Here is a 26,952-nt window from a genome sequence, read left to right as displayed (position 1 = left end):
GGGTAACTCTGTGTACGTGCTTGATTAGTCACATGTCTAATTTTCAATTAGGGAATTATGTCCACCTGAGCCTTGTTTACCTTCCTATATAAGCTGCCTGATCCTTTGTGTTTTGCTTAGTCTTGAATTGATACTCGATGACGGCACCTTGTAAGTTGAACGCTAGTTAAAGCGATCTGACTTCTGAGCTGTGGCCACCTACCTTTTTTCCCCTGTACCTTTTTGCTACTTCTCTGTTGGATTTGAGTGATTGATTGACTGCCTGGATTTTTTCCCCCTTTGTGCCTGGATTACTCTTACTTGTTTTTGGATACCTCTGCATAGCCTTAAAGTAAAGAACGTTTGATCAGAACTAACTCAACTGAATTTGTCTCTGCACTTGAGTCTTCCAGTCACTTGTAGCCTAGGGGTAAGGTTCCTGACTCTCAGGCAGGAGACCCAAATTAAATTTCCCAGAAATCCTTACAGAATAGACAAAGGAAGATCTTATTTAGACATTTTATTTCCTATGGGACAGAGCATGGGTGTTTTGATAATATATCATACGTGTTGTTTCCTCTGATTCAGTTGATATTAGGTAATTTTAAAATGTTTTAAACAAAAAAACAATCACAACGACTTTGGGAAAAAAATCCACTGCCATTGATGAAAAAAAATCAGCCAATTAAAAAAATAAAACTCTGGCAATTGGCATTGAAAGACTTTGAATATAGTTCATATAAATGAAAAGACAGCTATACAAATAGTCCAACTTTCTAATAAAAAAACAAATGTATTTTAACATTTTTTTTTTTTTTCTGATGTGCCTGTCAGATGACAATCTTCTCTTTACAATGTGAGTACTTTCCAGCATCAACTTTTTGTCCCTTGCTTTACAGAGGATGGGTGGGGCTTACATAGCAGGGACAAGACATACTGTATAAGATTTGCATAGATCCAGCTCGCCTGGGGGTGTCCTGGCCTGGGGAATCTGGGGTTCAAATAACTCCAAGTAATTCAGCAGCTAAAATGTCTAAACTGGTCCAACTCCCCTAATGGGAGGGTAGAGTGACAAAGGGTTTTTATAAACAAACCTGCCCTGAGATATCCTATATACCAGAGTTGACCAAAATTCCCACAGGCCTCTGCAACATTACCGTAATTACACAACAGAATCCCCTACCACCACACAAACACACACACACAGCTCTACAGGGAGGATCTTTGCATGTCCTTTTACGTGAACTGTCCTCTTTTGTTGGACTACAATCAGTACGCAACATGTGCAGAGTTCTCCCAAGACGGAGTGTAGAAACGTGACACACCCCTTTGTGAGGAGAATAAAGTCACGTCCAGTGCAAGCAACTCCATGCAACACGGGTGTTTTGACTGTATTGGCATAGTCTTACAGGTACACAGTCCTTTTGTGAATGATAGTCTCAAATGGCTAGTGAAACAAAACAATCTTGAGTTATAATATCCCAGTCTATTCAGAATCGCAGGGTCTTACAGAGGGTTAGAGTGTCCTTCCCATGTCTCAGATTTCCCTATAGCATACTGTATGCACGCAGTCAAGGGCAGCTTTCAGTGTGCTGGTATTTTTGTGACTCTGTGTCTGTGTTTGTCTTACAGTATGTTCAAACAAACAAGTAAACAAAATGTCCGAATGCATTTTTGTTACTAATCTCTGACTGGGTCACATGTGGATTCCTTTTACCTGAGTATTTTAAAATATCCTGCCTATCGCCTGCAGGTGCGTATGTGTGTGCGTGTTATGTGTGTTATGTGTGTTATGTGTGTTATGTGTGTTACATGTGCGTGTATTTTGTATGTGTGTGTGTGTGTGTGTGTGTCTGCAGCATATAAAAAAGAACGGCAGTCCACTCCATTTCACAAATACAGGGTGTCTTGGGCAGTACATGTCCACACAGTGTCCTTATTCTGACTTACAGGTAAGCAATTTTCTTTCTTATATAAAAGAAAATTAATAGAATAGAATAGCATAACATAGAATAGAACAGAATAGCATACATACAATATAATAGAACAGAATAGATAGTCTTTAATGTCAGTGCACAAATAATACAACCTAATTCGCAGTGCAGTGGTGTAGACAAGGGTTAGATATATAATTGATATTAGGTAAATAAATAATTGATATTAAAGATGATAACTAGCTAAATTAATAAACATGGATCTTTTAACACTGATGAGTGTTAAACACATTATTGCACTTGGGAGTCCCTTATTGTACACTAAGAGCACAATAAAAAAAATCTGTTATTTTGTCATTGCTCATTTGTTAAGCTCAAGTAAGGGTAGTGTAAAAGCCTTAATACTCTAGAGTGTACCAGAATATTACTCATAGACTGATATATTTACAATGTAACAAGAACAGTAATGTAGTGTAATTTTACTTCTGTTACTTGTGTTTCATATACCAGCATCTCAAATGATCAGGCCTAAATAATCGTGCAAAGCCCAGTTCTTTCCATATATTAGAAAGACCATTCTTATAGATTACTTTTATCTCCCCCACAGAGTATCTGAGATTTCACCTGCCTTTCACCATGATCCTGCTGGTATGAAATCCATCCCCTCTTTTTCCAATAGTCTTGCATTACACCAGTAGAAATGTATTTTAAGTCCGGCAAGTTATTTTCATTATTACAATAATCAAGTAAGAGTAGATGTAAGTGGCACTCTTGTCTTTTGTAGGATAACCTATGCCACTAACGGAGCAGGCGATTGGCAGCTAGTGTGACTCGACCATAAATAAAACATCCAAACTCAAAAATCCTTTTCAACTGTTTACTTAATATATATATAATAAATGTGTCAATATACAAAATGAAACATCAATGATGTCGTTCGAATAAACTAATTAGCTCTATCTCTTTTTCTCATCGTCAGTGTCGGTCAGAAAACTGTGTTGCCTTCTTAGCCTGACCGTCTCATGCAACCTAAGCACACGTATGCATCACATGACTTACGTAGCAAATCCCAGTGCACCTCTCCCCTGATAGATGAACTGACGAATATAATTAAAGCACTTAATAAAATAATAATTATACACAACTTAAATGAAGAATTTACAGTAGGTAAATACAATATTGTAATTAAGAAACAAATAATAATTTGCAACAAATAATAAACTCAAATTGGCTCTTACATATCCGGCCCCTAATTGTTTATGCAGTGGGCAGAACAATTACCAAACTATCACTCAATAAGAGCCATCAAACTATATAATCTTTCAAGTTACTCTAACATTGTACATATCACACAAGTTTAATCATCATCACTATTAGTCCAGTTCAACAGTCCTAGAGTCCTTTTATCCTGACTCTTGTATCAGGCAAAGCTTACTCACAGGTCGGTCAAGTTGGTTGGTCTTCGTTTGTACGATAGCTCGCCTTACCACACCTTTGGCATCTGGTAGAGTCTTCGTGATGCGTCCCATTATCCAAGAATTACGTGGAGCAGCCTGGTCTGCTATTAAGACGATGTCTCCCACTTGAAGGTTCCTTCATGGTCTTGATCACTTCTACCGATTTTGAAGTAACGGCAGGTACTCTTTGAGCCACCTGGCCCAAAACAGGTCAGCAATGTACCGCACCTGCCGCCATCGTCGTCGAGCATATTGGTCATTCTTTGAGAAGAGTCCAGGCGGGATGCTTGGTTGAGCTTTCAAAAGCAGCAGGTGGTTGGGTGTTAGGACATCTAAATCATTGGGATCATCCGAAGCCGGTGTGAGAGGCCTGTTGTTAATGATGGACTCCACCTCACACATGACAGTTAGCAGTCCTTCATCATCCAACCTCTGCTGTCTGACAATTGAGTTCAAGATCTTCCGTACCGTCCAGATCTGTCTTTCCCGCCGTCAGTTCTTCCAGTGCTTCACGTAACTCCCTTTCGGCACCAACAAAATTTGTCCCATTGTCTGAGCGCATGATCTTGGCTTGTCCTCTTCTGCATGTAAAACGTCGGAGCGCATTTATGCAGGAGTCGGTGTCCAGACTATGGGCAATCTCAATGTGGACGGCTCTTATGTTAAGGCAGGTAAAAAGCACTCCATACCTTTTGACATGGCCTCGCCCTCTCTTGACCTCGAAAGGCCCAAAAAAGTCAACTCCTGTGTTGGTAAAAGGAGGCTGATCCGGCATGATGCGGTCCAATGGCAGATCAGCCATCTTTTGCTCTCCCAACCTGCTGTTGAGTCTTCTGCAGACTGTGCATTTAGAAATTATGCCTCTGATTGCTGAGCTAGCTTGAGGGATATCCAATACTTAGTGCGCAGCCTGGATAGCATATAGTTGCGTCTGCAATGACCTATTTCTTTATGGATATGTTGCAAGATAAGAGCAGCAACTGTTGACCCCTTGAAAATAATTGCAGGGTGTTTCGTCTCCTCTGGCATGGATAATCTGGAGAGTTGCCCACCAACCCTAACAATTCCATCCTTCAGAAATGGATCTAATTTGTAGATGGAGCTGGTCTTTCGAACATTTCCACCTGTTTGAAGAGCCAAGATTTCCTCTGGGTAAGTCTGTAGCTGACTAAACCGTATTAGCTCCATTTCAGCCTCTTCCAGATCTTCTATGGCGAGCACTGCTGGTTTCAGAGTCATCTTAAACTTTTTCATGTGTGCTGTTGCCAGCAACTCATGTTGTTTAGAGCAGCTTTCTGATAATCTGATTTTGTCCTTAAACGCTTTTCTTTCCTCTCTTAATTGAAGCAGCATTTCTTTCAGCTTCAAAAGCCAAGCCACTGCCCTTTTCAGCCGTGCCCAATCTGAGTAGTGGGAAATGAGCATATCCAAAGCAGGCGCCTTTTCCTGAGCAATCTCTTCTACTCTTACTGCACAGGACTTGACCTCGGTATCCTCTATAGCTATGTCTGTTAAGTAAGGCAATTTGGGCCAATCCTCCTGAGACTGTAGAAGGAAGCTAGGGCCTTGCAACCAAGTCTTGCTTTCCACGAATTCCCTCACCTTCAGTCCCCTTGAGGCTTGATCCGCTGGATTTTCTTCTGACTTTACATAGCGTTATTGGGAAGGACAACAGTGATCCCTTATCGCTGAGACTCTGTTTGCGACAAAAGTCTTGAAGCGACTGTGTTCATTTCCAATATATCTCAAAACTGTGGTGCTGTCAGTCCAAAAGATTCTTGGAGTGACACCTGCAGCTCGCGTTGTAACATCTGGTCCATCCTTACAGCCACCACTGCGGCTGTTAGCTCCAGCCGTGGGATTGTTACATGTTTCAAAGGTGCTACCCTTGCCTTTCCCATCAACAGAGTGCTACTCTTCTCTCCTTTTTCATTTGTCAGGAGTAAGTAAGCGGCGGTGTAATTGTGCTGAATGCAAAGGTCCAAATTTCATCGACTTCACACACCTGCTTACTGTGTATCCCTCTAGCAGCTTTAGTTCCAACAACCATTCTTGCCATCTGCGTGCATGTTGGTCACTGATTTCTTGATCCCAGCCATACTTCTCATCACACAGAGCCATCAGGATTTGCTTTGCAGGCAGAATAGCTGGTGCCAAAAATCCAAGTGGGTCGTACAGTGCATTAACGACAGACAGGATCCCACGCCTTGTCATGGGCCTTTCGGGAATATTCAGCTGGAACTTAAAACTGTCTGTGTTTGTGCACCACTGGACACCCAGGGCACGTTCTAGGGGAAGAATGTTGTGACTTAAGTCTAAGTCTTTGACCTCAGTGGCTCGATCTTCTTCAGGGATGGTCAACAGAACAGCCTTACTCGAAATAACCCACTTCATCAGTTGGAAGCCTCCCTTAGCACAAAGTGCTCTTAGATCTCTCACAAGATCAACTGCCTGAGCCTCCAATGAGACTGACTTCAAAGATTCGGACCCTGCAACAGCTGCTCATTTAGAGAGACTCCTCTGTATGATGCTGTGCAGTCAAAGACTACGCAAATCTTCCTTTTCTTGGGGTGGTACACTCCATGGTGAGGAATGTACCACACCCTACCATCCTCAATGCCCAATGGTTGTTCCGTAGGGACCTTGACTGCATAGCCCTTCTCAATTACATCATTCATGAATGCCTTATAGTCCTCATGGAAGCTTGCATGTCTTTTCAACTTCCTTTTCAGGCTGATGACTCGCTGTTCTGCGATACAGTGATTGTTCGGCATTTTCATTGTCTCATCTTTCATAGGCAAACCAATGCAGTAATGGCCATTCAACAGTTTAGCTGAATTGGCCACCATAGACATGAATTTGTGGTCCTCCTGTGACATTTCTTCCTTTTCTTCACAGTCACGCTCTGGGAAGTCTGCATTGTACTGTTGACGTAACAGTTCCTCTATCTCAATGACTGAAAGACGGTTGACTGTGTGGCTCTGGCTGTCACATTGTTTTAGTGGTCCATTTACCACCCAGCCTAAGGCAGTTCTCACCGCATAGGGTCCATCCCCTTCACTATGTATAACTTGCCATGGCTCCATTGCCCTTGGGACATTGGTGCCTATAAGCAGCCCAACTTCAGCTTCGATGCAAGGTAAGGACACTTCTTTCAGGTAAGGCCATATTGCAATGTCCTCCTGTTTGGGGATGTTCTCCTTTTGTACTGGAATAAAGCTATGGGTAAATACTCTGGGCAGGTCAATGTAGGTATCCTCATCCACACCACAGACTTCTAAATCCGTCAGGACAGATGTCTTCAAAGCTTTACTATCATCTGCCCTATTACAGCCCATGGTGTTAAGAAGAATTTGAGTTTGTCTGCCCCTAATGTTCAGCTTTGTTAGGAGATCATTAGTGCTAAAGCTTGCTGTGCTACCCAGATCTATGAACGCATATGTTTCCACATATCTATGACTCCTCTCAAAACAGCTAGTGCACAATTTCCTCCGGCCCCAGTGCAGGCACATGCTTCCTGTTTCAGAGCGACACAGGCGTTGGAGATTTCTTTGACATCAGAGTTATCTTTTTTCTTGTCATCGGCAGACACACTGCCTTTTCTGTCAAAGTGCAAAATATCTGGATGTCTCTGAGAACACGTTTGACACTTTGCTCTCTTTTTGCAGTCCTTACTGAGGTGCCCTGGCGAAAGACATCCGAAACACAGACCTTTAGATTTTAAGAAATCTAGTCTTTCTTTGTGAGGTAGCTCTTTTATCTTTCTACACTCAATGAGAGCGTGTGTGTTATGACAGTAAGCACAAGGTTTCTGTAAAGTGAGAGCAGGAGCTTTCTTTATTGTCAAATCTTGTTCCTTTTCTTCTTGTGTAGCCATAACACCTGTAGCAAAGCTGCTGCTTCCCTTTTGGCCGCTTCTCATGGCTTTCTTGTCCCTTGGTCCCCATGGTAAACTTGTCCTTTCCTTCCTTGATCACATGAGACTTTGACATGCTTCCAAACAGTGGGTCCATTACAATTCTGGCCTGTCGCTCGATGTAATCGACCAGTTCAGAGAACCTTGCAGTCACTCTCCACTTTTCACGCAGTTTATAAGGAAGCTTGGAAAAAACAGTGTGCATATTAGTAGGGTTGTCCATTTCTTCCATGAACTCTAAATCACCCATGGTGTTCTTGCAGCCAGTAAGGAACAGCGCATACGCATTAAGAGCTTTGCCATCCTCCATCTTGATGTTGGGCCAATTCAAAGCTTTCTCCATGTAAGCATTTGCAATCTTTAGTTCATTGCCATAGTGTTTCTGCAATAACCTTCTAGCTTCTTTATAGCCTCTTTCAGGCAGCATATGCTCACAGCTACGGACCAGTTCCTGCGATTCACCACTGGTATATTGCTCCAGATAATAAAACATATCTTGGTAAGTATCAGCTTTGCTAACTACAGCATGTTCAAATGCTCTAATGAACGATTTGTAGGTGAGAGGATCACCTTTGAATACTGGAACCTCTTTGCGTGGCAGACTTGTTAAATTATGCTGTTTGACCAGCATTTCTGTAATGACACTTTGTTTCTGCAACACTTGATGGAGGTCTCTATCATCATTGTCTTTTTGTTTTGCAGGTTGTCTCTGCCTGTTCGACATTGGCTGGTATACCCCAGTTCTGGAACTCTGCAATCCTTGTCCTACTGATGAGTGCATGCTATCCATTTGTTCCTTTACCTTTGCCCTAGCAGGCCACTTAGACACATAACTGTTCATTCCATCATCCTCATATGTCTCTAACACCTTCAATTTTGCGGTGGATTCTGCTAGTGCTGCATCAACTTCCAACCTTTCTCTTTAAACTTAGCTTCTTCAAGATCAAGAGCTTGCATTTGTTCTAATGCAGCCGCTCGAGCAATGAGTGCTGCATGTTCAGCCTCCTCTTTAGCGCACACTGTGGATAAAGAGCTTCGTGAGGATCTTCCTGACCTAACTGAAACAACATCCATGTCTACTTTTAGGTCTGCAATCCATCAGATTAACTTGTGAAATGCTATCGCCCACATCCACATCATCTGTTTCTAGCAGGACATCTGAATATGTACTTGGAGCCTCTTCCTTACTTTCAAGCTGACGACTGACCCATTCCGAACAACTTTCCCCATATTCTTTTGCTGATGTTATTTTAGTAGCAAACCATTGCTGGTCTAATTTTCTCTCCTCTTCATCCATTAAAGGTATTAAGGCATCATTAAGTTCCACTAAATCTTTATGCAAATTCCACATATCACTCTGCAAAAGTGCACTCTGTGCTCTACCAACTGCACCCTTTGTCACTCATCATTTTTCATATGCTCATCAATTTCTTTCATTTTGATAGTGAGCTGGGCGAATTTTCCTTTCCTTGTTCCGATTAGCCTATGCAGTTTTTCTTGCAATGCCTTTTCAGTGGGCTTTGGCGCCCTCTTGAGGCTACAATCGTCGGGTGTTAATTCGTTTCCAGAAAGTTCTGCCTTCTTCATTAGTGCACACAATTCACTAGCAAGTGTCCAAAATCATTTTTTTTCGACAGCAAATGCTAATGTCCTTTTACTTCTTTACAGTGCAGAGATTCCCAAAATATTAGATGGTTCCAAACTTTAGTATTTCAATCAAGCAACGCGATCTTTACTGCATGACTCGGCACTTTTCTCTTGGCAATGGCAGCTACTATTAGCATGGTAAAGCTTCAGCTTTAGCTCACCTTTTCTTCCGACTTCTTTCACGCTTTGATGGTGTGCTCACTCGTTGGACTTCCACATCCTATTCATGCTCTTAACATGGGTTTCCTTCGAGTCTTCTTCAATCCAAGCAAAGTTTTCTGACTAATGTAAGTGGCACTCTTGTCTTTTGTAGGATAACCTATGCCACTAACGGAGCAGGCGATTGGCAGCTAGTGTGACTCGACCATAAATAAAACATCCAAACTCAAAAATCCTTTTCAACTGTTTACTTAAAAATAAATGTGTCAATATACAAAATGAAACATCAATGATGTCGTTCGAATAAACTAATTAGCTCTATCTCTTTTTCTCATCGTCAGTGTCGGTCAGAAAACTGTGTTGCCTTCTTAGCCTGACCGTCTCATGCAACCTAAGCACACGTATGCATCACATGACTTACTTAGCAAATCCCAGTGCACCTCTCCCCTGATGGATGAACTGACGAATATAATTAAAGCACTTAATAAAAGTATAATTATACACAACTTAAATGAAGAATTTACAGTAGGTAAATACAATATTGCAATTAACAAACAAATAATAATTTGCAACAAATAATAAACTCAAATTGGCTCTTACAGTAGAGTTTTTGTTACACGTCACATAGACAATGTATTGTATTTTGTATTTCAACCAATCCAAATACAGCATAGCATCCCAAAACAAATCATTGCGACCATAGCAGGCCAAATAAGCTTTTTACTATGGTATTGGTGAAGATGGTACTGCTTGGTTTTATCCCACACTGAATGTTGTTTTAAACTCAGGTGATGATTTTGTTTGGTTCCAGGTAGTGTGTGCGTTGGTTGCCGTTTCTTTGGCACAAATAAAACCTCTGCCGGAACTGATCAAGCCTTCATGTATGTATCGTATACCACCATGGTATGATCTATGCCTAAAAGAAAGTTGGTCTGCAATGTGGTCCTGCTGAAAGTAGTAAAAAGAAAATGACTGTTTCATTTTACTTTTGGATATGTAGTCAATTAATGAATGCCTTTTCACATATATAATGGGTTATTAAATTACATAAAGTACTTCAAATGGAACCATGGGGAACACCAAAAATGTTTTCTCAACCTACCAATCATTCCACGGTTAGTGTTGTTTATATTTGTGTTAACATTCATTTCTTTTCTTTCATCTTCACAGACATTGAACACATCAGTAAGTGATAAAACATGCAGTATGTGTGTGTGTGTGTGTTTGTGTAAAGTTCCACTCTCTGAGTGTCTGCACACTACACAGTGCGTAAAACATATACAAGAGATGTGCATTTTTGTCATTGTGTGTTATTATGACCGCCGCGCAGCGAAGCGGCAGTCATATACTGTAGGTTTAGTCAGATTTTTTTTCTTTTTTTTCGCATGCCCAAATTTCCGTCAGTGATTCCCGGGACACTGAAAGACCGGGGTACACGAAACTTGGTGGGCATGTAACCCCACATGGATAGCATGGAACCATCGTTTTTCGTTTTGATCTGTAGCCCCCCCGCTGGACTGGACCCCCCGAAAGGAGGATAGGGCAGACACAGTTTTCTGTGAATATCTCGAAAACCGTAGGGTTTAGGAGGACCATTTGTTTTTTGTATGTTGATCTCAAGGGGCCATGTCAACCCATTCCATAACCACTCATTTCATGTATAGCGCCACCTAGTTAAACACAAAAAAGTAAAAATGAGGTGTTGTAATTGAAGGTATCTGTGACCTAACATAGTCAAAACTGCACGAAATTGGAAGTGTAGGATCATTATGACACCCTCTGTATGCACGCCAAGTTTTGTGGAATTCCGTTCATGGGGGGCCACACAATAAATTAATTTATGTTACTATACACCAACTGACCTGTAGGTGGCCGGAGACAGTTTTCTGTGAATATCTCGAGAACCGTAGGGCCTAGGAGGTCCACCTTTTTTTATGTATGTTGGTCTTAAGGGGGCATGTCAACCCATCCAATTACCACTTATTTCATGTATAGCGCCACCTAGTTAAAAATTAAAAAGCAAAAAATGAGGTGTTTTCATCACAATATCTCTGGCTGACAAGGTCAAAACTGCACGAAATTAAAAGTGTAGGATCATTGACACCCTCTGAATGCATGCCCCCACCCCGCCCCCCCTGTGCTGGGCCCCCCGAACCGCAAAAAAAAAAAACAGTTTTTCCTAAATAACTACCTGAACCGTGGCACTGAGGATGAAGAATCTTTTATGGTATGTTGGTCCCCCCCCCCCGGTAAAAAATGAAAATGCAATATTATTCTGCTTTAATCGCCCCTATCTTCAGTTAAGATGTTTAGAACTGCATCAAATTTTATGTGTATGATTGACTTGGCATTCTCTGGGGGTATGCCAAGTTTAAGTAGAATTTCATCCATGGGGGGTCTAAAAATTAGGTTATGTGTACATTTAGTGACTGTACACTCATTGGCCTGTAAATGGCGGTGCACACATATACACATGCACACACACAGGCACCCACATACTATCGGGCATTAGAACAGCCGATACATAATTACAAATTCAGTAGGATTAAAAAGAAAGCCAAAATAAATATTCATCATCATCATGGCTGCATTTTCAATATTGGCGATAAGTAGTCGTTTGTCCACTAGATGGCGATCGTTGCAGTGAGGAGAATAATTTTGTTGGAAGTTAAAAGTGGGTTGGAAAAACAATGGACGCTTCCTACAAGGACTGTAATTTACCGCAGCCGAACATCTAATAAGGATAGGACGATGTTCACATGAAGTGTAATTCCCATTTCTTCTTGAAGCCGAAATAAATCTGAGGATGTTTATCGGACATGCTTGGTTTTTACTGCAGGTATGTTAATCTTGTAATATCAATAAGGACCTAGGTAATGTTATCGTTAGCGTTGGTTGAGTGATGGAGGCCTATTTGATTGCTTGCAAGCAAATTGATAGCAGCACTGTTTGTATCTTTCGACTGTCATTTATTGCACGTGCTACAAAATCATTCTGTGCAATGGAAGATTTACCAACGTTACACCAGTCTGATACAGTTTTGCCTATACATGCGTGAGACTGAGACGCCTGTTTATTTTGTTTTAAGTGCGTGCAGGGTGTGAGAGGGGAATCAATGTGCTTTGATTCCAGCTTGGTAGTTGTAGTCTGTGAAATTAAAAAGCACGTGTGTGTCAAGTATCCAAACAATGACACCTTCATTTCATTATGGCTGCTTTAGCAACACACCTTAAGCTACTGTGTAGTGGGTCCCATTTAGAAGTGGCTACTTCATTCGCGCTTTCCTTGACTCATGGAGCTGCGTGAATGTTATTACAACTTTTCGCCACGATATGGCAGTTTAAGTCCGCTTGATACTGTAAGGCGTAAGCCATTGGTTTCCCAAGGAGATTTTATTTGTGTCGCCAGCATAGCCTATTGACAATTTATGTTGTAAATAGGCCTACCTTATAATCCTACCTGTAGCTTAGGGAAGCTAACAGCTTTCTATTAGGATCTAGTTTGTTAGTTACAGTTTTGTCATAACTCCCTGATGCATTTTTGCATTTAGAATAGCCAGAGCGTGTATATCTCAATCGGAAAATTAAACAATATCGGGTGCCTATGGACTAGGCTGGGTGAACCCAGCCTGATCTGCCCGCTATTTATTTTTTGATTTCTTAAAAGATTGAGCTTGGTCTGATGAAAGCCAGACTAGCCATGGACCTGGAATGCAAGGGAACATGAATCAGCCTATATTTGCACGAACAATAACGGACAAAAGCTCTTCAACTTTGGCCCGTTAAAATGTGTATTCAGTCTAGCGACGCATTTCATCAAGGCCCATTTGGACATGTCAGTTATTTGCACCACTGGTTAGATGGAAAACAGCATTTCGTTTCAGACGACTGTTACTTAATTTGTGCATTGACAATAAAGTATTACATGAACTAAAGATGACTAAATTCTTATGTAGAAGAAGAAACATTCACAAAAAATCCATCCAAAAATGACCTTTGTTTTTGATAGCTGTTGAAAACGGCATGGAACTGACAGAGATGTTTTTGTTTATAAATACATAAAAAATAAATAAATAAATAAATAACATTATGCTGATACCTTTTGCTTTTCCCAAATACAATGTAGCCTACAGGTGTAAGTGACCTTTCATCAATCCAGTTGCAATGGATGAACTGTGATGAACTGCCCTACTTGTGATTGTTCAGAGATTTTAAAGGTTTTATAACAATGCTACATCTTCTTTGGCTATTCTACAATCTATCCACCTTTTCAGCACCAGTAGGCTACTTTCTGTGCAGCCGCACACACACACTCAGGCATGCCAAACAAGCATACAAAAGTTTCAAGAGTGGGGGATGGAGTAAAATATGGAGACAAATTGAAGTGTGATTTATTTTCACGGAACGGATGTACAGGACTGAGCGGCGGTCATATTTTGTACCGCTATGCGGTACATCTAGTTTGTTATGGTGTGTTATGGTTATGGGATTTGACAGACGCTTTGGTCTCCATTAGAGTGCTGGACAGACTGGATGGACCATGATGACCCAACTGGAACTGGAGACTGGGAGACTGTCAGTGACCTGAAGACGGAGTACCCCAAGACCATGTGCCCCAACCCCACCGCCATCGAGGTGGCAAGTGTGGATGGCATCAGCCTGGCTGATGCAGGCAACGTGTTTTATGCGTGAGTGTTTACAAGAGCATTGTAATACAATATATAATATAATGTAATGTAAGCATATGTATTCAAAAATAATACAATAATTTTCTTCGTACACCCCACCACAAATGGTTTGCTGAAAAGGGCAATGCCTTGTCTCAATTAAAAAACTATTGGAACTCCCCCTATTACCGTCGATCCTGTATTTCCGCCGTCTTGCGTGTATGTGGCACTTAATATCCATTTCTATACAACAAAGACGGCGGAAATACAGGATCGACGGTAAACGGACTCCTAAAGAAACGCAACCACCCACACCATAAGCGTATCTAAATTAGCTATGTACCAAAAAACGACATTTTACCGTAACATGAAGAGCTGTAAACAGTGTTGTAAGGCTGTGTGTACACAACCGCTTGGAGCTCCAGTGGCATTTTAATTTCATGACGACAATTCTCGGTCTAACCGTTCATGTGCCATTGAAACGGCGTAAGTAGGCGACCCATCAGGCCAGCACTATAACTCAGAGCATGGTAAACAAAATCGGATATTTCAGGCAGTAAATGCTCCCGTTAAGAACCAAAGCAGATATTGTTGAAATCTACACATAGACAGGTGATATTTTTGATATTATTTAACATAATTAAGGTGTGCTGAATCCAGCTAGCCCTGTTCCCAAGCTGAATTCTGAGTTTATGACCATCGAATTAGCATATACAAAATGGTTGCCAAAATGGCGATTTTGGGCACTTTCATTGGGCGGATGTCATACCATGTAAATTAATTCATATTGTTCACAGAAATCTCCCTTGGCCAATAGATCAAGGATACAGGCTGTGAAAAAAAGAAAAAAAATCTAGTATTATGCCTATGTTAATTACCTGAAAAAACCTTTGAAAAATGTAATTGTTAAAATGTTATAACTGAGCAGGCACCGTGTATTTGACCTAATGAGACTTGTGTTTTTTGAGGGTCAAGAAAGATGTGTAGTGATGATATGTAAAGTTTAAAATTGTGGCCTACTGGTTAGGTCTTCAGGCTTGAAACCAAAGGGTTGCCGGTTCGATCCCCGACCAGTAGGAAATATGTGGGTGGTGGAAAGGTTGAGCACTAGTCTCCCATACCCACATCCACGGCTGAAGTGCCCTTGAGCAAGGCACCCCTCACTGCTCCCCGGGCATCACTGTAGCAAGGCAGCTCACTGCTCCAGGTTAATGTGTGCTTTAATGTGTGACCTGTGTGTTCACTAATTCACGGATGGGATACATGCAGAGACAAATTCCTTGTATACCCAAGTATACTTGGCCTTAAAACCTGATTTACATTACATTTTACATAATTGAAGCGAATTTCTTGAATTTCCCCTGGGGATCAATAAAGTATCTATCTATCTATCTATCTATCTATCTATCTAATTAGGTTGGTAATGTATGTAGGCTCGGATTAAGTTACACAGGCCTTTACCCATTTCGGTAACACTTTACGATAAGGATACATGAAGTAATTCATGATTTATGTATTACTTCATTCATTAATATCTAATTAATCATCAGGAATTTACTGAGTCCATAGTTTGTCATTTGTGACCTCATACATGAACACATTACTAAAGTATTAGGGACGATGGGCACATCATTATGAATTAAGATGAATTAACCATGATCATGACTTTATTTTTCTGCCAAAAATGTGGTCATCACTGCTCAAATTCTCATAACTGTTCTCTAAACACATGTCATTATTCACTACTTTAGTTGAGGGGCCACAGACATGATGAATGCATGAGCAATTATCCTAAAATTCATGTAATCATGATCATGCTTAAGAAATCATAAATCACAATGATATACCCATCACACCTAATGCTTTAGTTGATGTGTTTTTCATACGTGAGGTCATCATGAATGAGAGTATGTGAATTCATGTGAATTCCTGATGATTAATAGGATATAAAGGATAAAGGAAGTAATGCATAAATCATGAATTAATTCATGCATGAATTCATGATAATTCATGTACCTTTACCATAAAGTGTTACCCATATTTCTTCATAACCTTTGTGTTAGTAAAATGATTGAATGTCCTGTGAATTAATAGCTAGATTAATAACTTTATAACTAGTGCAAGTTCAAGTTCAAGTTACTTTATTTGTACCCAGAGGTAGATTTTGTTTGTAGTATAGAGTGCTTCAAGAGAATTTGCCAGAACAGGAGCACAGAGGATGCCATCTTTACATCATAACAGACCAAATAGAAAATAAATGTTAAATATAGCCTACATATGTATACATATTAAAATCAGATTATGTGCTACACAGTATAGATCAAGTTGGACAGTAGCACATTTTAATCATGGGTAGTTGGACAGTAGCACATTTTAATCATTTTATATATCTATAGTGGCTGGTGAAAGAGTTGAGTGGCTTTTCCTTTTTTTTCGGGGGGATTAGTGGGTAGTGTCCCCACCAAAGCTCAGACGAAAGCTACGCCCTTGGAGGTGTCCATGTCGATGGCAACCTTCACCGGGACAACAAGGAGGCGAACATTTTGCCCCTATCCCACCCATAGTATTCTATTTATATTTATAAATGTACACACTTTATTACACTTAAACATAGCGATATTCTACTGATATTTATACTGTTCATACTGCACATACACTTATATATTTTCAGTACTCTGCACAATGACAATGAAGTTGAATCTAAGATAATCTAATCAAATGAAACATGTGACTGCTGGCCATCTTTCCCATTTGGAATCAAGGATATGATGCTAGCTTGTTAGTTAACGGTTGTTCATGGTTAGTTCAAAGGAACTCCAATGATTTTAAACTCCAAACATGTGTCTCCCCACCACAAAGAAGATGCTACCAATGAAGTCAGGCCACACTCTTTGCCAAAGAGGACCGTAAACATAGTCAAGAGTATAATCAGGTGATAATAAGGTTAATTAGCATAATACTAGTTTTTCATAGCCTTTACTTTTTATTTATTGCCCACGGGAGATTTCTGAGATGCAAAGATGTGAACAATATTAATTTATTTACATGGTATAATGATGCCCGTCCGAAGAAAGTGCCCAAAATCGCCATTTTGGCAGCATTTTGGCAGCCATTTTGTTTATGCTAATTAGATGGTCAAACACTCAAAATTATGCTTGGGAACAGGGCTAGTTGGATTCAGCAGTTAATTATGATAAAAAGTCCTGTTCCCAACTTTTACTAAGAAATGCCTCTAGACCCACATACAAGGACTTTTTCTTGAAATAGCACTTGTCTAACACCTATGGCTACTGAAAAAATGTAAGGTTCATTTAGCAAATGTTATTTTGAAGTGTTAAAAAACATTGTTGTTTCAGAATTTCTGAACAAAAGTGGTGATAATTGGGGGTGTTACGATTTATTAGTTGTTGCATATATTAGCTGGTATGGGTATTCAAAATTATAAACATAAAACATAATAAACACAGTAAAAATGTTCCTTATAATATATGTGGGAAGTGGGACTGGGGAAACGCTGCCATCACTAGGCACGTGTAGGAATAACAGGCCAACTAGGTAGGGGGGAAGTGATTGGCAACTAATCACCAGACACTGATGAATTAGGTAATTGATAGATTAGTTAATTGGCATGTCTATTTATACATCGGGGCCTTTACGTGCGGACTGTTTACTTCCGGTAGTAAGGAGCAGAGAATCAGAACGCTGGTGCTGCAGTGTGTCGGGTCCTAGGTTTGCGATAGCCTGGCTAGCGCCACCACTTCTCAAAGAGACGTGGTCTGGGAACCAAACGTTCATTTTCTCGTTTTTGAAAAAAATGCCCAGATCCGTTTATTGGGTGCCACGGATGTCTATCAAATGCGTCTGTGCATAGCTCATCATCGTCTTGCTTTCCCACCTGTTCTGTGATTGGTTCCCTATCTCGAAAATTTGCTCCATGGTCTCCAGGCTGCCTTAGCAGCGTGAATCAAATCGCGCGCAATGCAGCATGGGAACACCCAGGCTAGGTTTGCGAGGCGACATTATAAATCAAGAGGTAACGTCTCACTGATCTCTCATATTGGGCCGCATCGCTTCTAAAAGAGGCTGGCTGCATGTACAAGTTACTTACGTGCAAATAAATCTCCCACAGCCTGAACCGAGTCAGCATTCCGTCTGGGAACGAGGTGTAGGTGGATTTGAGGTGGATTGTGGACACTGATACAGACCCTTGGGCTGCAGCTCCGTGTAGCCACTGTTTTTCTCCTATTGAGTTCATGAGGGATTCCTGTATACTGTTTAGCGACTGTGCATGTGTGCGTATTTATATGGGATTGTGAGGGGGGATGTGGGTAATTTATTGGGCAACGTGCAATTGGTCAGTTACCAGCTATTGACTGGGGTTTCCTTGCGTTGGCATATAACATTCCATGCTCTATTCATATCATCGCTAGTTGCCTATTTAGGCGATATCTATTTATACTAACTCCAGGTTCGTGGTTGGAGTAGGTCAGATAGGCTACTGGTATTCTGTTGCTGATAGGCTTTAGTAACTTGGTCCATTGTTGATTTGCAGTGCAAATTGCCTGTGGTGTGATATTGGTGTTGTTTAACCTATTTGATGAATTATTTTTATTTCTTTAATTTCTTTCTGGTTTAGGCCTAGTTTGATTTGATACCGGTGTGCTGTGCATGACTAATGTTATTTCACCTGTTAGTATTGATTACTATTTGGCCTGTATTCCTCTCCTCCCATTCGCTGGGGAGTGTGGACGGTATTTAGGATTGCCTTTGCCTGTTTAGTCCAACAATTGCCCATTCGCTACCACACGCTTGTATGGGCGCAAATGATGTTTTAAGCTTTTGTCTAAGAATATAATAAATGAAATTTTGTATCATCATCACCTGTGCCTCCTGATACCCTGTCTTGAACATTATCCTACAGCTGGGGGGCTGAGTGGGTAGCTCCAGGGGTTCCTCTCTAGATATAGGGGGTGGCGTAGTCACTATCATAGTCAGTAAGGCCATATATAACAAATGTTTGCTGAGCTGGCAACGATACAGTTTAATGGTGGTTTTTTTCTGTCACAGGAATGATCACATCACTGGGCTCATCTGTAAGAACGCAGATCAGGAGAGATGCTTCTGCCGGGACTACAAAGTCCGTTTCATCTGCCACCCTCCATTCTGTGGCACAGAGAAAAGTATGTGAACCTGTAGACAACCATTCCTATTAGTCCCAGTCTGTGATTTTAAAATAGTACACCATTTGTCAAATTCTACATTCATCTGTGTTGTCCTTGTGGTCCTCTAGCTACCCGTCTCCTGTAGATGGGACATTAGACCAAATAAGTCACATACCATTCTAGCCAATCAACATGTTGCTCTACAGGTCTAAACATTGAGGAGTGTATTTTAACTGGCTATTGGAAACCTTTTTTCTGAATAGTGTATTATAACAGAAATCTTTATTTGTCCAAGGATTCTTTAAAGGGAAACTTGGCAGGATTAGCTATATTTCCCCCTGTGCTGGAGAAGTTGTGCATTATGCTATTTCAAACTCTGGAAAAAAAATAACAATAAAGCACATGGATTTGTTTACATTGTAGAACAATGTGGATGTTACAAGGTAAGAAACACGAGTTTAAAGGGACACCAGGCAAGCCTGATGCTTTTTCTCTACGAAACTTGCCCTCGCTCGGTCTGAAGCTCTTTTCCTTTTCTTTGAGTCTTCTGTCAAGGGTTTTCGCTGCTTCTTCGCCGGCTCTGCCATTATACACACGTTTGCAACAATCTCTAGTGTTTCATTAGCCTGCCTCTGTGCTGTAAACTGATCCTGCTTCGGTCGGCGGGTAGGATACACCGAACTTGCAAGTGGGATATTCTTCCAACAGGCAGTAGGGGCGGGCGAGAGAGCCTTCATTCGCCCCGTAATGAGTCATTTAACCATATACCAACTTCCGAAGATTATTGATTAACACAAAAACGTTGCCTGGTGTCCCTTTAAAACGAGTTTCTTGTTTCTCACTTCTCTTACTAGGACGGTAGTCCCAAAGTTGCAAGGTTGGTTTTCTGCCTGGGGACGCTAGGGGGAGCGGGGAAAGTCACCATTTTCACCGGAACAGGTCATTTAACCATCCAAATGATTTCTAAACGGGTTTATTAAGTTGAAATAGTTGCCAAGTTCCACTTTAAAGGGCGGATGTTTGCATTGATTCAGGGTCAATTGTTCAATTTCTTCACTGTTTTCTCGCATTTTGCTCGTAGTTTCTCTACAGAGCTCCCTCTACAGCTTCAGAATACACATTTTACGACACACCTCGCTAGGTCAGTCTGCCGTTTCCTCTTACCCAGTTCCTCCAACAACGGTGTACTCGCTTTGTGCTTCTATTCGCCAGCCAAGGGCGTCGTAGTGGGGAGACAAGTGGGAATAAATTACCCGGGCCCCAAGTGGGGGGAGGGCCCCTAAGGAGTTGAATTTTATTTTCCTTAATAATAAATAATTTCCTTAATTTAAAGATCTTAATAAATGTTATTAACTAATATAGATGCAAATATTTCGGGTAAATGCATCAGTTGATTGATGTATTAAATTGTGTTTCCAAGCCAACATTGTTTGAGGGCAGGCTCCCTCTCCCTTGCACGAAATGGTTCAGTCCGCCTTCCCCTGCTAGGCGCATTTTTTAAGTAACGTTCTGCCGAAGCGGCAATGCAGACGGTCACTGTGTGAAGATGTCTAAGTCTAAGAAAGCTAAATCCGGTTCCCAGAAAAGAAGAGAGGCAAGAAAGGGAGAAAAAAAGAAATGAGGGAAAACAAGTGTTAACAGCCTTCTTTCCCAAGAAAGGTGAGCCCAATGTGAAAGCAATAGTCTACAAATGAAATGAACTCCTGAAGGTTACAAAACACTTCAATACCACCGCGAATCATGATTATCAGTGCTAAAACAGCATTAACACAAAATTAGAAATAACATGATGCCTGATTTATAGCCTACCACAACATTTCAATAGCCTACTAATTCGAAAATTATTATGAGCTAGCTTAATTTAGTAGGCTCAATGTTATATAGGTTCATGAGGAAAGGCTGTCAAATTAGTAGCAAAGCTAACTTGTGAAACGCATCACACTCAGTTTCAGTGAGATCAACAATGAGTCAGGATAGATTGAACAGCCTTGCCCTTCTCTCCATTGAAAGTCAGTTGGCAAGAAAACTGGACTTTAAAGGGGTGGTTCAGGATTTTGGACATAGGACCTCATTTCCAAGTAAGCAAGTGTGATATTTATCAGTGGAGACCGTTTTCAACACGCTTCATCCAGTCGTTCTAATTGCAGAGTTCGCAGGTGCTAGGCTAGCGCAAGTCAGCGGTATGTGCTAGCCTGCCACTAAAAACAGTCTTACCCACTCCAAAGTACACCCAAGGCAAATAAATTATAACGCCAGACTATCGATGTAAATGTCTGCATTGATAGTTTTATTTCTAACATTATTCTATCCTTGCATTTCAACAATCGCAATACATTTTGAGGGACTAGTGTCTTAGCAGCGGCGGAATTATACTTGCTCCAGTTAGTAGTACTGCGCCAAAAAGTAAACAGTAAAGCGCACTCCAATGGGGATACCTAGTAGTAGCCTTGGTAATATCAGTCCGCCGCTGAGATGCAAAATGACTACTACCAACTTCAGGGAACAAAATATAACTATTGCAAACGCTGATGCGAGGGTAGTTGTATTTCTTACACTATTCTATCAACACAGACATTTACATCGATTGTCTGGAATTTGCCTCGAGTGTCCTTTGGAGTAGGTAAGACTGTTTTTAGTGGCAGGCTAGCACATCCCGTTGACTTGCGCTAGCCTAGCACCTCAAGTAACTCTGCAATTAGAACGACTGGATGAAACGTGTTGAAAACGGTCTCCACTGATAAATATCACACTTGCTTACTTGGAAATGAGGTCCTATGTCCAAAATCCTGAACCACCCCTTTAAGGACCTCATCAAGGATTTTGCCACCAAAAAGACCCGTCAGTGGGCACTAACTGGAGTGTAAATTTCAGTGTTTAGCACTTTGTGGAAGTCTGTTTTTTAATGAAAATGTTTTTTTCTTTCATTGAAATGAAACATTTTGTTAATGTGGCATTTTTCTTTAATATGCTCCTTGATAGATAGCTGTTCTCTTCAGCCAAAAGTGTTCAATTTGTATAGATAGCTGTTCTCTCAGTCAAAAGTGTTCAATTTGTATAGATAGCTGTTCTCTCAGCCATGGCCACCAACTTGTGCATAGGGCCCAGAATTTGGTGTTACGCCCCTGTCGCCAGCTCTGCCATGACATGACATGTCTGAGAAACTCTATCACTACCTTGTTATAGTGCCTGGCGTGTATGTGTGTAGTGCTGTAAAGCAATTTGTTACATCGAGAGATCGCGACACTTCTGACTCTGAGGTTGGCGGCCAGTCAGATGAAAGTTGCAAGGCTGATTTTTCCGCACACACCAGTGTCCTCCTCCAAGCTGTCTAAGGTCTCTCACATGAAGCCATAAAGATGTTTTTACTATCATCTGCCCCCTCATTTTAGCCATAGTCATAGCTCCCTAGCAAAGGGAGTTGTCCCCTCTAGCTTTAAGCATGCTATTGTCCAACCGCTGCTAAAGAAGCCCAGCCGTGATCCTACTGACTTTAAAAATTACAGGCCAATCTATGCTACCCTTCATTTCCAAGATCCTAGAAAAAGTGGTATTTGAACAGCTCTCGTCTTTCTTGAACAATTTTAATATTCTGGATACATTTCTATCTGGTTTCAGGGCTCCGCACAGCACATAGTTTTCCATGCTAAAGGTGCATAGGTGATTCTGGCTCCTGCACTCTGCTAGTCTTGCTTGATCTCAGTGCTGCCTTTGACCCGATTGACCACGTCATTTTACTAAAACGCCTGGAACATACAGTTGGCCTGGGGGGCCCGGTGTTAAGCTGGTTCACCTCTTATCTTGAAAAATCTTGCAGGAAAGCAGAGCGCAAATGGAAAAAAGAGAAGCTTCAGGTCTTCTATGACCTTTTCAGAGATTCTCTAAAGACCTACCAAAACTCTGTTAAAGCAGCAAAGGTTGAGTATTATGCTCAGCTTATCAACAATAATGCTCATAGGCCAAAAGTTTTATTTAATACCATTAACTCTATTATAAATCCTGCCTCTGCGTCATCTACTCTTGCTTCTTCAACAGAAATCTGTGAGAAGTTCCTCAACTTCTTCATCGATAAAATTGACAAAATAAAATCTCAAATCTCACCTCCAGATTCGGATCCCTCAGTGATAGAACTTTCACCTAGCTGCCTCCAACAGTTTCAGGCTATATCTTCCTCCCAGCTTTCTGAGGTTGTCTCCCATATGAAATCTACATCCTGCCACTTAGATGTTTTACCTGCACGCCTTTTTAAAGAAGTTTTTACCATCATCTGCCCTCTTGTATTGGCCATAATTAATCACTCACTAACCAATGGAGTGGTCCCCTCAGGTTTTAAACGTGCAATTGTGCAACCTTTACTTAAGAAACCTAACCTTGAGCCCAGTGACCTGAAGAATTATAGGCCTATTTCTAAATTACCTTTTCTGTCAAAGATACTAGAAAAGGTTGTCCTCTCAGGTTTCTTCTTATCTGAGTGAGTTCAATATATGTGATAAATTCCAATCAGGTTTTAGATCTCTGCACAGCACTGAATCGGCCTTGTTTAAAGTCCAAAACGACATTCTCTTAGCAGTTGATTCTGGATCTTATGCCCTCTTGGTGCTTCTTGATCTGAGTGCAGCATTTGACACCATTGACCATAACATCCTATTAAAACGCTTGGAGGATGAAGTTGGTCTCCAGGGTTCTGTTTTGCAATGGTTCTCTTCTTATCTTAGTGATAGATCATTTTCAGTTAGTTTAGGCAATTTCTCCTCTTCCTCTGCCCTTATAAAGTGTGGTGTTCCTCAGGGTTCCATTTTGGGTCCTTTTTTTATTCTCTTTTATATGCTACCCCTTAGCTCAATTTTTTAAAAAGTATAACATTCAGTATCACTGCTATGCAGATGACACTCAGTTTTACCTGCCTGTTAACACTAATGGCATTTGTTCTTTGGAGAATATTTTTAACTGTCTCAGTGACATCAAATGCTGGATGGCAAGAAATTTTCTTCAACTGAACGAAAGTAAAACTGATATAATTATTTTTGGCCCTCCAAGTGATGTTTCTATCTTGAAAAATGCACTAGGACCTCTCTCTGCAAACTGCCACAGTGAAGTAAAGAATCTTGGGGTTTTCTTTGACTCCTCTTTAAATTTTAATAAGCAAATAAATAGTGTGGTCAAAGGCAGCTTTTTCCATTTAAGAACCATTGCAAAACTGAAGCCCTTTTTGTCCTTCTCCGATCTTGAAACTCTTATACATGCTTTCATAACATCTAGACTAGATTATTGTAATTCATTATACAGGCCTGACCAACTCCACTCTCAACAGACTTCAGCTAGTTCAAAATGCAGCAGCTAGATTATTAAGTGGCTCTAAGAAACGTGAGCATATAACTCCTGTGTTGGCTAAGCTGCACTGGTTACCTGTGGAGCACAGAGTTAAGTTTAAAATTTTACTTTTTGTCTTCAAAGCCCTCAGTGGTTTGGCACCTAGTTACATAGGTGACCTACTAATTCCTTACAGCACTCCAAGATCACTTAGGTCTTCATCTCAGAATCTTCTCTATATCCCCAAAACACACCTTAAGACTAAGGGTGATAGAGCCTTCTCTGTTGTTGCCCCCCAACTCTGGAATAGTCTACCTGTACATATTAAGTACTCTCCAACCATTGACTGCTTTAAGTCTAACTTAAAGACTTTCATTTTATCCCAAGCTTTTAATCTACCTTAATACCCCCCACACACACACACACACACACACACACACACTCTTTATTCTTTATTTTATTTTTGACCAATTTGTTTATTATTTCAATTATTTATTTATTTTTCCCCCATGTTATATTGTTGTTGTACCATTGTCATTGTTTTATGTTTGTTTGTAAGCACTTTGGTTCAACTCAGTTGTTTTTAAATGTGCTATAGAAATAAAGTTGACTTGACTTGACTAGACTTATTTGAAAGATAGAACCTTCTCAGTCAAATTAGATGGTGTCCTTCAAGGATCAATTTTAGGTCCTCTTTTATTCTCTCTCTACATACTGCCACTTGGTTCTATCCTGCAGAAGCATAATATTCAATATAACTGCTATGCAGACGACACACAGTTGTACTTACCACTCACATCTGATGTAACCGGTTCACTAAAGATACTGTTTACGGTTTCTTCAACTAAACGGTAGTAAAACCAAAGTAATTTTATTTGGCTCTGTCACCAGTCTAAGTAATGGACTTGGTCCCCTGTCTGCCAACCTGCAGTGTGGTCAGAAATCAGTGTGGAAAGAAGTTTTATTGGACAACTCACTTAATTTCAACAAACAAACCAGTAGTGTGGTTAAAAGCAGTTTTTATCAGCTCAGAACCATAGCTAAGGTAAAGTCCTTTTTAATCTCACAATGACCTTGAAATTCTTATCCATGCTTTTATCACCTCAAGGCTTGACTATTGTAACTCCTTATACACTGGCATGACCCAATCTAACATTGCCAGATTGCAAATGGTACAAAACACAGCTGCTAGACTCAGGGCCGGGGTAAGGCAATCCTGTGCCCTGGGCGAAATAGGAATATGTCGCCCCCATATTCATAGACTGTGTGCCACTTTCGACTGTGTGCTACCTTCGCAGAAGCCCCTGGCTGCAGCGTGCAGATCGGTGCTGGTCTCAATGTATGTAGTTTACCTTTAATATTCAACGAGCTAAGTTGCTTGACTGTAATTGGCAAACAGCTAGTCGGTTTTGTCCATAACATTTCTGCATTCTGTAGCCATTTTCAGCTTCCGCGACAGGCAGTTTGCGCTTTTACCTCAGTGCGGCCTGTTTGTACATACCTTGCAATGATTATGCACGCATGCACGCACGCAAAAGTGTTCGTACATCTGGCCCTGAATATATTGTTTCTGCCCAACAGGGCAACTCTTTATTCAACTGTGATACATGTGAAAAACCTTCACATGCACATCTTAACATGTTCATCCAACCGGGTCCGTATAGGTACACTAAAACAATAACTGCTACAACACATCTGACGTTCTATTTAAACCAGATTTCCTTTCTTGTGCTCTCGTGCAGTGTGTTGGACAAAGTGGTACGATCGTGACAATCCCTCCGGTACGGGTGACTGGGAGTTGCTCACCAACCTGCATAATGCGAACCCTGGAGAGATCTGCGCCAATCCCATCGCCATTGAGAGCAGAACTGTGGACACAAACACGCCCGCGACCTTGACTGGCGAAGACTTCCTCCAGTAAGGGATTTTTTTATTTTCAAAATATAGTTATTTATGTATTTTACTACAATGTACTTCCCTTGTATATGTCAGCAAGAGTGTGAGTATTAATGTAAAATATATCTTGGAGTTTGAGTTTAAAACAGACAAACAAATAGTTGATTTTACCTAAGAAAGGCTTTTCAGGGCTGTAAGTGTAAAAATGGGAAATCATCCCATTACAGAGGGTAAGATTAATGTCTCGCTCTATAAGTACGATGACTGGCACATATCTATACCCCCACCCCTCTCTGTACAGCTACTCTCCGACGACTGGGCTTGTGTGCCAGAACGGGCCCAAACAAGACTGCCGGGACTACAAAGTCCGGTTTGGGTGTCCTTGTTGAGGAAGAACTGGCTGTTGGAAGGATGAGTCTCCCACTGAGGACCCAAGGGTTTGATTGACCATTAGTACATGCATTAAAGTGGACTTCCCACACTGGTGTAGCAGTGATCTGTGTTGATGAGATGTATTTCTGTAACAGCAATGACAGCTGTTGTTATTGTGCTGTCTTGATCATTTAAAAGTCAACAAGCATGTGAAGTAAAAATAAAAGTAGCATGAAAAAAAAACACGTTTGTAAACTTGTTTGTTTGTTGTGTTGTGTTCAAACTTCTCAAAGAAGGCGTGTTTATTATCAGAAAGGAAACATGTATATCATCTGTATTACGTGCGTGTAACAAGATATCAGTTGCTGTTGTGTGCACAAGTGTTAAGGGCTGTTCACACCAGGAACAGTAAAGATAACTATGGTGATAAAAGCTTCCACACTGACCAACGATAGGG

The 26,952-nt window shown here is 40.8% G+C and overlaps 1 protein-coding gene across 1 annotated transcript; it reads left to right on the top strand.

The window, feature by feature from the left end:
• Positions 1–1,862: 1,862 nt before the first annotated feature.
• Positions 1,863–26,738, top strand: LOC125299411 (cartilage intermediate layer protein 2-like). Its single transcript, XM_048250683.1, has 8 exons — positions 1,863–1,931; positions 2,521–2,561; positions 9,904–9,973; positions 10,263–10,277; positions 13,608–13,779; positions 18,826–18,938; positions 25,970–26,144; positions 26,425–26,738. Exons 2-8 carry the CDS (start codon positions 2,550–2,552, stop codon positions 26,510–26,512), a joined length of 645 nt encoding a protein of 214 aa, XP_048106640.1. The 5' UTR covers positions 1,863–1,931; positions 2,521–2,549; the 3' UTR covers positions 26,513–26,738.
• Positions 26,739–26,952: the final 214 nt, after the last annotated feature.

This window comes from Alosa alosa, chromosome 8, assembly GCF_017589495.1.
Source record: "Alosa alosa isolate M-15738 ecotype Scorff River chromosome 8, AALO_Geno_1.1, whole genome shotgun sequence".
In the NCBI taxonomy this organism is placed as follows: domain Eukaryota; kingdom Metazoa; phylum Chordata; class Actinopteri; order Clupeiformes; family Clupeidae; genus Alosa; species Alosa alosa.
This window is presented reverse-complemented; position numbering and strand designations above follow the sequence as displayed.